This window comes from Pterocles gutturalis, unplaced genomic scaffold (assembly GCF_000699245.1).
Source record: "Pterocles gutturalis isolate BGI_N339 unplaced genomic scaffold, ASM69924v1 scaffold10891, whole genome shotgun sequence".
Taxonomy (NCBI): Eukaryota; Metazoa; Chordata; class Aves; order Pterocliformes; family Pteroclidae; genus Pterocles; species Pterocles gutturalis.
Genome location: NW_010105605.1, coordinates 89701 through 101294, shown reverse-complemented (window position 1 = coordinate 101294; position 11594 = coordinate 89701). Strand labels below are relative to the sequence as shown.

Sequence of the window (11594 nt, the reverse complement as noted above, 5' to 3'; positions counted from 1 at the left end):
AAAGCAGAATCATTTTTTTCTATGTAATATTTTATTGACTCCCCATGAAAAACTGATATCTTAAAAAAATGTATAGCGCTTTCCACTATAAATAGTATTGTTCCAGATTAAGGATTAGTTCCTCCCTGAAGAAAAACAGATTTAAAAAAACCTGGTCATTATCTGATAGCTGTTTATGTAGCAACATTAAAATAAAACAGAAAAAGAAAATCATTCAGTATGTGGTTTGTCATTCTCTAGAATGTTAGTGTACGTTTACACAATAAAAACAACATAAGTTATCCTAGTTTGTTTTAAAAACCTTAGTAGTAGAAATATATTGCTATCTGCAGATTCATAAACAGAATGCACTTTCTCCATCTAAGTTCAAGTATTATTAGAATATTATTATTACTATTATTATTATTAAAGGAGCTCTAAATCCTTGCCATTTTGCCTGTCTTAACATCGTTTGGGTCTTTCTGAGAAAGAACCAGTTGTGATCATTTGTTCGTGAACAAAATCAACGTGGAGCTTCAGCAAGTTTTTTCCTGGTAGAAGGCAGCCTGGCAACCCTTCGGGCTGTTATGAGCGGCTTTAGAAGAGGATATTTGAGACTAGTGGTATAGATAACAGTAGTCACATCTTTTCTTGGATGGCTGATGAACTTAATTCCTTCCAGGTTCTCATCATTCAGTCCCATTTAAAGGAGGAAGGTGGGAAGAACCCAACCCAGCTGTATACCACATCAGGATATATCATCTTCGTCTCTTCTCGGTACTGTCAGTTGCTCGTAGGTCGGCAGGGCGTTATTCGGGTGGAACGGATCTGAATTGATGTTGTTGCCTCTCTGAGACGATCTGTTGTTCCCTTGATCCCCATGGTGACGGGAAACCAGATGATGCAGCATATCTGTGATGAGGTTCAGCTTCTGGTCCATTTGTGTGACCTGTGAAGGGAAAGGGAAGGGTTGTTTAGTAGCAGCATGTGAGAAAATGGCAGCAAACCATGGGATGGAAATGCAATATTAAAATGACATTTTTCTTACTTAGGATCGCAGCAACCTCCACAAAGACTCCACAGATTCATAGCCCATCAAACAGAGCATTAGAAATTTAATGCCATAGGTCAGAGTTGGATGAGGACAGGCCTGTTAATACTTGCCTTTGGTATGTCCTTTGACACTCATTTTATTTTTTTAAAGAGATGTGCTGGGATAGAGAAGTAAGTTCCAGAACTGAGTTTCTGCATTTTTTTGTTATTATTATGTTCATATTTTTTCAAAAACACGATAAACTTCTAACACGCTTATATACATTAATAATATCAATAGGGTCCAATAAATCCCTGCTCTACTCACAGTGATCTCATCGCCCCCAAGCTGGGACTGACTGGTGCTCTGTCTTATGTTTTTGGCCCAGTTACCAGCCCAGGCCACTAAATGCCCCCCAGATATTTTTGCTGATGCAAGTGTATAGCAGCGGGGGTCTGCGGCAAGGGCTGGGAGCGGGGCACGATCCAGTTCTGTGCTCTCACTCCCCAGTGCTCACTAGGACGGCTGTTTGAATGACATGATTCACAGCAAACCAGCAACTCTTCAAAGAGGAGTGAAAGCTCATTTTCCAACTGGGGGGCTGCAGGGGAAGGTTCAGCCTGAAGCCATAATGCTCATTTTCTCCTGCCTTTAGACAGAAGTCCCTTACATCATTTAATACCTTGTTTTTGGTTTTTCTGCTCTTTCTTCTTATCTTTAGGAGAAGCACAATGAAAAATCAGGATACTTAATAGAGACTTGGTTATGGGTTTGTCCAAAATTTAGACTCTATTGGATGTACACTTGTGGCACTCAGAGGAAAATCAAGAATGAAATGTTGCTAGGAACACCACAGATTCAGTCTCCAGTTTCTTTCATTTTCCTACCAAGAAGTAACCTGTCCCATCCCTTTTATCTGGCATGGGAAGCCTCCTCTCAGTCCTGCCTGATGTTCTGAGGGGAAGATGGGCACTTCCAGCCTCAAAGTCACAGCCACTCTCTGCCCCTGGGCATGGCAAACATTGAAGTTGGGCAGTAAGAGTCTTTCTTATGGCCTCCTACTCCCTTCTACAAGCCCAAAGAGAAAGCCACAATTTTGTCATGGTAGTCTCTGTCCCATCCATCCACAGGGATCCTAAACCACTATGGAAATTCTAGGCAAAAAAAGATGTAAGAGGTTTTAAAAAGGGAAAAGCAAGTAAGCAGAAAAAAAAAAAAAAAGTGGTAGGAATAAATTGCTGCCTAAAATATCTGCTAGAAAGTAGTGAAAGGCACATAAAACCGCCAGAGAGAGCATGAGTGGGAGCAATTTATATGTGCCTGGCTGCCATCCAAGTATCACACAGGATAGTAAAAGACAGTAAGGCTGAGCAGAACATCAACAAACCTGGAGGATTTCAGCAGAGACTAAAATGTTTTTCCACTGTAGAGAAAATGCTGGGTTTTTTTCAAACACTTTGTACAACTGGTAGGGAAGCAGATACAGTGATTTAAAAATATGAGGTGCCAGAGATTTATACTTTGCAGCTGGTTTTGAAAACATGAGGCAAAGCACCCTAGATGGTACATGAAACACTAGTAATTCTGGATGGAAATGGCTGTTGAAAGACGAGATTCTTCAAATGAGGAAGCTGAAGAACACGTAAGTTCAAGATTTCTAAAAGAAACAGAGATGGAAAATTGAGCAGATCATCAGGTTTTCATTTCATCGCTGTTTTGTTCACTCCCTTGCAAAAGGCACGCTTTGCCCAACCGGTGCCCATCACAGCTGGCAAACTCATGGTGCTGCAAGCGTGACAGTACAAATCAGCGCCAGCAAAGCCTGCAAAATATCTCCTTCCTCCATCCCCCACTGCCCGAGCATCACTCGCTTTCTGAGACAGCTGCGCTGGAAGGACTGCAGTGGAAGATCTCAAACAGCTATCCTCAGAGACTCAAGGACAACTTTTCCTCTAACAAGAAATGTCTTTTTGCTAATTATTCTAAACCAACTAGGGGATTTTTATATATCTATTTCTTAATTTGTGATTCCAGGCAGGGATTTCCAGGGGAAACATAGACTGAAGACGTATCTGGAAAATGTGCATTTACGAAGCTCTTGCCGTGATGAGCTATTGAACGTGACAGCAGATTGGACCGAGATCTGGATAGCCCTTCACGAGCTGTGCATCTTGGTGATGAAGTACTGGGGAGAAGTGAGATGTGAATATTCTTGCTGGGAATTAAATTCCCAGAGATAATTGTCTAATTTTTTTCTGGGAAACAAGGTTTGGCTGCTGCAGCTGTGGAGTGCAGGAGGCCCGCAGAAGCTGACCACTCTTGAGCTGAGCCCGTGGAGATAAAAAGGAAAGACCATCATCTTTCACGTTCCTGTTTATTGGGGTAGGGCTCTAAAGCCACAGAGCGTTTTTGGAGGGAGGTCCAGATGGCTGGTTATGTTTAATTGTTGTTTAATCAGTTTTGCTTTCCATGAAGTTCTGCACCCATGAAGGGCTTGCTCCAAGACACGCTGAAGTCAGCGGTGGTTTTTGGCAATCACAGACTTCCAGTGACTTCACCGAGCTCTGGATCAATCTTGGGTTGAGTTGTCAATCCCAAATAGTCACATATTCTCTGGATATTTCAAGAGAAGGAGCAGTCTGGATTTCTATCCATTGCTCTGCTCGTGCTTCTTGGGACTGGATCAGAAAAGATGACATTTGCAAATCAGACAGCAACGGGACGATGGGCCCCCAATCCTCGGTTCTGCCAAAGGGGTGTCTGCTTAAAGTGCGAGACATTTTCAAGAGAGAATTAAATGCCATCAGAAGGCAAATTCTACTGCCATCATAGGCCTCTGATGTACAGGAACAACAGCCGTGCCCGTGAACAGCCTTGCTGCCCAATCTGCCCGTCGTCATCCAAACACACATCCCGAAATACATCGTTCTTTTGTTTGCTGCAGAGACAATGATACCCACTGGAAAAATGTCATTGTGTGCAATACTCCTTTTATGAAACTAGCTTTGTGCACTTAGCATGGAGAAGTGTATCATCTTCCCTAAATCATACTCTCAAACACATTTACTTGATTAGAAATCAGCTACGATGCCAGAATGAATGAAAGTAAAGCAAACAGCAAAACTGCTGATGTTGCTATAATCCTAACTGCTTTGGACAACTCTGATCCCTCCACTTACAACAGCAAACAGTGTTAATTACGTAGAAAAATAACTTAGACTGATTTGTTTCTTTTAGGAAAAACTAAGTAAGCGCTTTCTAGCTGATTTATGTTTCATTAGAAGCATGATGTTTGGATGATCAAATTCTTTATATGCAAATAATTACCTTTGTATTTTATAGCTGGGGAGAGGAAGCAGTGTTTGGAACTTGTCAGAAATTACACACTACAGTTATTACTAAGTCTTACTGAAATTATTTTATGAAAACACGATTTTTCCATCCTCCAAGTTCATTTAAAAAAAAAAAATATCCAAGGACACACTACAGTTATTACTAAGTCTTACTGAAATTATTTTATGAAAACACGATTTTTCCATCCTCCAAGATAATTTTTTTTTTTTTTAAAAAAAGATCCAAGGATCATAGATTGAGCACAGATGGAGAGAAGCAGATTTAAACAAGTTCTGAACCTGAAGAGCTCTTAGGCATGAATGAAAAATCCCATCCCTGCAGTGCACTGAGAAAAAAACCAAACCCAAATAGTTCTTCACAAAGGCTGGAAGATTAGAGCACAAATCTTAAATGGCACATCACGAAGAAATGTGGCTACGTTACAGAACAGATTTTTGCTCTCCCTAAAAAGTCACAGAGGCAGATGACTACTCTGACACCCCACACAACAGGCTGGTGGCGATGATGTAGCTCTATGAACCACAAGGTCCTCTTGGGTCATGTTTTCAGGAGAAGCAGTCCTCTACAACTGCATATAAAGTGACACACCAACTTTTCTAAAGGTACCAAAGGCATTCCAGGAGGTGCTAGCGAACAAGACAGAGACTGTTCTTGTGATGAGAGGAGAGAACAAAATAACAAGCAATTTATCTATTGAAATTCTCTGGCTATTCATATTATATTCATTTGAAATGCCCTATAATTTTAAGCATTCACAACAAATTCATGGTATGATTCAGAACATAAACTCTAACAGTGAATTTTTTTCCTTTAAAAAAAAAAATCCAAAGAAGCCTGAGTGGCTCCAGGAACACCTGGAGGGGAGCCTCCTTCATGTACCCCTTTAATGGAGAATTACAGAGTGGCACCATGGAGACCTCCTCCCAAAGCTAATTATAGGGATTTGTTGGGAAGGGGAAAAGACAGGTGGTATTGTGGAGCTGAGGGGAATAGTATTTTTATTTATTCAGGACAGTAGGGAAGCCAAAGGACAAAATTAGGAGTTTGGCATAATTTAGGCCACAAAGACCACAAATTACTAATAAGTTATGCCAAGCTCTGCTCCATGATCTGGAGGGATCAAGGTTGATTAACGCTGTCGATTAAAGCTGTCTCATCTGCCCTTCATTCTCATTCTCAGAGGTTTCAAAAGTAAATATTATTAAGAGTAAAAATCATAGTCCCTTTGGACAGAATGGTGGTTTATTACCACTTATGTTCTTAACATGGTTGACTGATTAAACAAATAATTTGTGCTTAATCAAGATATTTTTTATCAGCACAGTGTTCACTCAATGGGTTCAGGGGGACCGTGCTTGTTCTTAAGAGGGAAAGCCGAGTGAAGCTGCTAAAGGAGAAGAGGAAAACCAGAATGCAAGATACACTTGGCTGAACAAAAATGTGGTAAAGGAGAATTTCAGCTACTTTTCCAACATTACGCTCCAAAGTCCGCTATCCTGACTTATCTTGGGTAGCATTAATTCCTGAGGATGCAGCTTTTAGCTCGAAGGGAACCAACTCTTAAAGGCACTTTTTCAAAATAACTGAAGATGACTGGGGACATCTTCATGTATTTATCCCTCCTCTTAATAAGGAGGATCCTAACGCTCTATAATGTGGCAAATTAGGAAAAGAAAATGATGCTTTCTTCATCTGTGCATCCTTGTAAGCGGTGTTGTACAGAATCACTAATGTGTTCACTATTCAGTGCTATCCTCAGTAACGAGCTAGCTTTCTGTTTCAGAAACACAAGCAAAAATGTCCTTTCTGTTAACGAGATCATCAGGCACACTAATGCCTCAGGTGAAGAAAATACAAGAGGCAAAAAATATTCCAGAACTTACGACGGCAATGATATAAAGGAAGGTATCGGTATCAAGTGGTACTTAAGAGAACAGCCAGTGTGTTGTGCAAGCGAAGGTGTAGTTATAAATCACGTTTTTCTTTTTCTTTGGTGGGATCCATCTTATTTAAGCACTGCTCTTGAGAATATTTGAGGAAGCTTCAGAGAGCAGCTTCCCTGGCTCCTCTTCTTGCTAAGGCCCTGCACATTTTGGTATCACAATATTTCTCAAAGTTAATGCTTTAGTCTCGAGCGCCCTGTGGGCAGGAACAAATGTTAGGAGTGGCTTTCTAGAGAAGCTCAGGGATAGGGATGGGAATCTTCACAGAGGATTTATTTTGAACATTGCTCTATAACCATAATACTGGAGTGAGAGACCAGTAATTTCAATATTATTAAAGAAAGTTTCTGTCTTTAGGTGCATGATTCTTCAAAAATCATGGAAGGAGTCTTCCATTTGAGCTCCCAAGATCCCCGATCCTTGCGAATCCCCCTATGGGAGCTTCTGGATTTGATTTGTTTATTTTGTTGCCAGAGATCAGGCAGCAGTCGTGCTGGCGGTTCCAGACCCGTCGCTGAGGTGTTTATAGAGGATGTAATCTGCATGGAGGAAGATTTGTTCTCCAGACTGTCTGTACTTTCTCTTGAGAGTTGGCCAAAGAAGGGAGTATGTGTGCAGTGTCTGGGGGAAGGAGAGAGGAAGCAGAGCCAGTGAGAAAACACTCTCTTCTAATATAAGATTACTCATTGCTAGAAAAATATAGAGGCTGAGCTTCTGAGGAACTAAATTAACTGGTTTTGAGGGTTGCATATGACAAGTCAGATTCTAGTCAATGAACACTGTAACCAGTGTCTTAACTGACAAATAAAATTGATAACTTTGAGATAAAAAGCATCTTTGGAAAGAAAGGCATTTGCTACACTGCCCTAAAGTCAGCTCTCCTGCCTAAAGCTATCAGTGCCAAGCTCTTCTACACTTTGAGATACTGAAGATTTTTCTGTTTTTTCAGCAAACTGAAATTGTTGCTGGTCTCATCTTACTCTGTATTTTTCTAGGAAAATATTTCTCCTACAGTTACCAAAAGTGTAAAAAAAACCCTTTATTTTTTGTAGTAGTAGCTCTTAAATGGCTGCTGACAATTCACCATTAATCATTGTGCCACTTGTGCTTTCAACACAGGGTGATGACCTGGGACTGGGAAGAAACTTCTGCATCATTGAGTCAGGGTCAGAACTCAGAAACACCCAGGATTTATAAGCTAGTCACTGGCTCCAATTCTCCAGAAGTCACCTTAATATCAGTGAACTGCTATTAAAAAGGGCTTGACTCGGCACAGTAAATTCCTAATGCACCGTGTAGACCAGTGAACTGCTATTAAAAAGGGCTTGACTTGGCACAGTACATTCCTAATGCACCGTGTAGAACCTCAGTTTTGTCACACATTTTTCTTAATTATGTTGGGAAGTAAAACAAACTGGTGGCACCAGCATGTGGCCATTTGATTAGTGACTATAACACTTGGGGCATTTTAAAGTATTTTTTGTTTGAAGAATTTTGTCGTGACCGTGCTGCACAAGCTCTAGGGTACCAGATGCTCAAGCGATAGGAAATGGGAGAAATGGCAGGGTTGATTTATGCATTCTTTCATTCTTTCTTTCCATTGGAACTGGGAAAGCAGTTTTGATAAACAACTATACTGCAGAGAATTATTTTTTTCTTTCCAAATGTCCTTTTCCCCAAAGAAAAACATCTTTTTCTAAAAGCTTCCTCAAAGTTTCTGGAAATACGACACCTTGGGATAGCTATTTGTTCAGCTCCATTTCTTTCATGTGGATTTTCATGACTCTTAGAAGGGTGTTGATTACAGCCATAATGCCATTTTTGAGATTGGATGTCTCCCTTGAATTTTATTTGAAACCTACAACAGTAAGAGACATGCTCTGACAGGTCAAAACCTGAAAAACTCATATGAAAAAGCCACTCCAGTAGTATGCAAATAAATAAATAATATAAAATACAGCAAATATGTTACCAAACACAGAATACCAGCAGCATGTTTTTATAACTGCCTCTTTTATGATACTGCCATTTTCCCCCAAATAACCTTCAGGACCAGTGGAAGCCAAAGAACATGTTACACATCAAAACAGAAACCTTTACAGCTATCTTTGACTATTCCAGCCACTTACACACAACTCAGGTACACAATCCTTATGCGAATAAATGCTGCAGATCAGCAGCAGGCAAACCTTTGGGTACAAGAACCACCATTAGATGAGACCTACGAAGAAACAAGCAGCAACAACAGATGCTGTGCTTATATGAGAGAGCAATTCCTTTAAGATCTTAAAAATTATGAGAAATAAAGAGAAATCAGAAGCTACAAGTTGATTTGGTTTTTACATGTCACCTTCATAAAATTACCTGGCTATAACTTGCTGCTTGACTAAAGGAAGCACAAGATGAATATGTAACTCTCCTAAAAAGGAAGTCGGTAGGACACTGGCAAATGGGAGAATTAAATTCCAGGAGAGGGAAATACACTTGGCTATGGACAAGCCCTCAAAAGGTAGAAAGCTGTTGGGGCAGTGCTTGTTTTAGAAATGGAGAGGATTCAGAAAGGCCTGAGGGTAAAAAAAGTTGGAAAGGGATGACCTAAAATTCTGCTAGTTGAGATAGAACTGAGGACCATGATGGATATGGCTGGAGGAGATGGCAATAAGCACAGATGGGATATGGCTGCTACTTGAGAGAGCTGAGAATGGTGGCCTTGGTTCAGCGGTTTTGTTGCTGCTATTAACAACTTCTTGCAAAAATATTTGGCTTCTTTAAAACACCCAAACCATTGGAAATGAGCTCTTCCTGAGAATCTTTAGTTCTAGGTGTAGACTTGGGTTACGAAGCCCCTCTGCCTGCCCACTGCTCCCCAGGCTGGTCCTGCGGGCCTCCCAGTTCTGAGCATGTGCCCAGCTGTGTGCAACGCTCACTGATCTATCTGGCATCCAGAAGGCTACGGCCAAGCAATTAAAATTTGTGGTTGACTCTTGTTGTTAGATAAATGAGACAAGACTTAAAACACATGGAAATTTTCAAGTTAGGACAGTGTCCAAAATCTACAGTCTTTGGCCCAGCACTGCCTCGGGATACAGCATTTTTTTCGCTAAAAGATTACAAAGATCAGATATTTATTTTTTTAACCCTTTCCCCTAAACTAACAGAGAATCAGTAGATGAACAAGGGAGCTTGGAATGTTTTTCTCTCCTTGCATGAAGCCAGAAAAGTTAAGTTTAGGGTCTTGTCTCTAAATATAACTTTTATCAGAAGCTACTAAAGAAGATAAAATCCCCCTAGCCTCTCAATTGAATACTCTGGATTTTTCAAGAATTTGCTTATCTTCATTCACTATAGCCCCACCTTCAGGAAATAATATATCTTTTGACCAGACTTGTCTTCCATTGCCATTTAAAAATAAGACATAAGTTGGCAAGAAGAGAGGGATTCTTCCTTACAAGTGAATCAATGATACCAAAAGTATGAGAAATTAATGTATCCACAAAAATTACTGGACATCCATCTAGCACCATCATCATAAATTGTTCCCCAAATTATGCCGAAATTGAAATCCAGCCTTACGGAGGATGTCAAACAGGCTGGAGATAAGAAGAAATACAGAGGAGGTACTGATCAAAGAAACTAGGGGAAAAAAGCCCCTTATCTTTAAGCCACAGTTAGGATACAGAAGAAATGGCAGTCATTAGTGCATCTTACACCCAAAGCACTGTGTGAACCTTTGTGCACCTACACAGCAGAACACTGCCGTAGACATATACTGTCATTGCTAGCACACAGTGGGGAAAACCGAGGCAGTAAAGTCAATGGCCCACCTTCAGAGACACTAAACCTCTTCAACTTGGAAGGAGGAGCACTAACAAAACCTTCAAAATTGTCTCCCCTGTCCTGGGCAGACCTTCAGATCTCAAAGAAAACTTCAAAGCACTTTTCTGGTTTTTAATATGACAGGAGGTTGGAAAGCTGATTGCTTTCCCATTCTCAATCCCATTCTTGTTCAGCAAATCATTCCTACGTTGGGTCCTTCTGGTGGAGCACCCCAGTACCCATCTGCAGAGGAAAGAATGGCTCTCTGTTTAGATAACAGGCACTTCGATTTCAGATGCTTCAGTTCCACAGATGTGAAGCAAACTCCCCGTGGTACTTGCCTCTGGAGGACTCTTTCTGCTGGTTTAATCACGGCAGCACAGCCTCTGAATATCACTCCATATTTTTGTTGTCAGAAGTTTGGCTATCAGACAACAGCCTTCTCCTAGCTGTAGATTCCTATTTCCAACGTGGAACAGTGGCATATTTACAACACTTGACGGTTAAAAAAAGTAAAAGACTCAACTAGCATTAAAAATATGAACCAAACCCTTCTCCACCACAAAATAAACCCCAAACCAAACCAACTTCTCTCCCCCCCCCCACCAATTATAGAAAACAAAAAATGACTAATCGGGACCTCTCTCCAAAGGGGAATGTTTTGCTTCTTGAATCCTTGGCTCTGGCTCTCGTATGATACTGGGACTATGACTAATAACCTCTTGCTGGAGCACTGCTGATAATTTCACCACCGAATAGCTGTTCTCGTTCTGGATCATCATAGTATGCGCTTAAGTTGCCAAGATTTTATTTTTTTAAAAAACAAAGAATAAGATATACACTCATAATCCCCAGCGTTAGAAATACATTTTTCAGCTTTAACTGTTAGGTTTTGCCTGACAATTTTTCCTCCTTCCTCCAAACTGTTATTTTTCAGATGCCTGCTATGAAACAGTTCCCGTTTTTCCTTTCTTTCTCTCACTTTTCCTAATTCAAAACAGACTGGAGATCGCTGCTCTTTTTAAAGCAAATATGCCAAGTATCACATCGAGTTAGGTCAGCATCGCTTTTGTTATGTTTCACACTTCACCCGAATGAGGCATCCGTCCTGCTTTTCAAAGGCAATAACGCCAGGCTAGGTGCACTGGGTTTGCTGGTTGGAACAGAAAGTGAGACCCATCCACACGTTATGGATCTGATCTTATGAGTAGGGAAGGGCACCGCTATCTGCTTTTTGCTTAAAATACTAAAAACCAAGATGTCTTCAACCTTTCTTTTTAAAAAAAGATTTTTGGCCAGTTCCTTTTTAGCATCCATCATCTACTCATTATTTATGATTTGATAGTTACTATATGGGCAAAAAAGGACATAAACTCTTTTGTACCTAAAATGAGCCTAAAAAATTAATAACCATATGATGACTTCTGCAACAATCAAAAATGGAAGGGGAAAAGGAGTCAGGGAGAGCA

General features: G+C 40.5%; 1 protein-coding gene across 1 annotated transcript in view; it reads right to left on the bottom strand.

Annotated features, from left to right (window-relative positions):
* Positions 1-727: 727 nt before the first annotated feature.
* LOC104471945 (potassium voltage-gated channel subfamily KQT member 1-like) overlaps positions 728-11594 on the bottom strand; it is a 100320-nt gene continuing 89453 nt past the window's right edge. Inside the window, exon 5 of the mRNA XM_010087461.1 lies at positions 728-928. Within this exon, the coding sequence (XP_010085763.1) occupies positions 728-928 (201 nt within the window). The remainder of the gene's footprint in view (positions 929-11594) is intronic.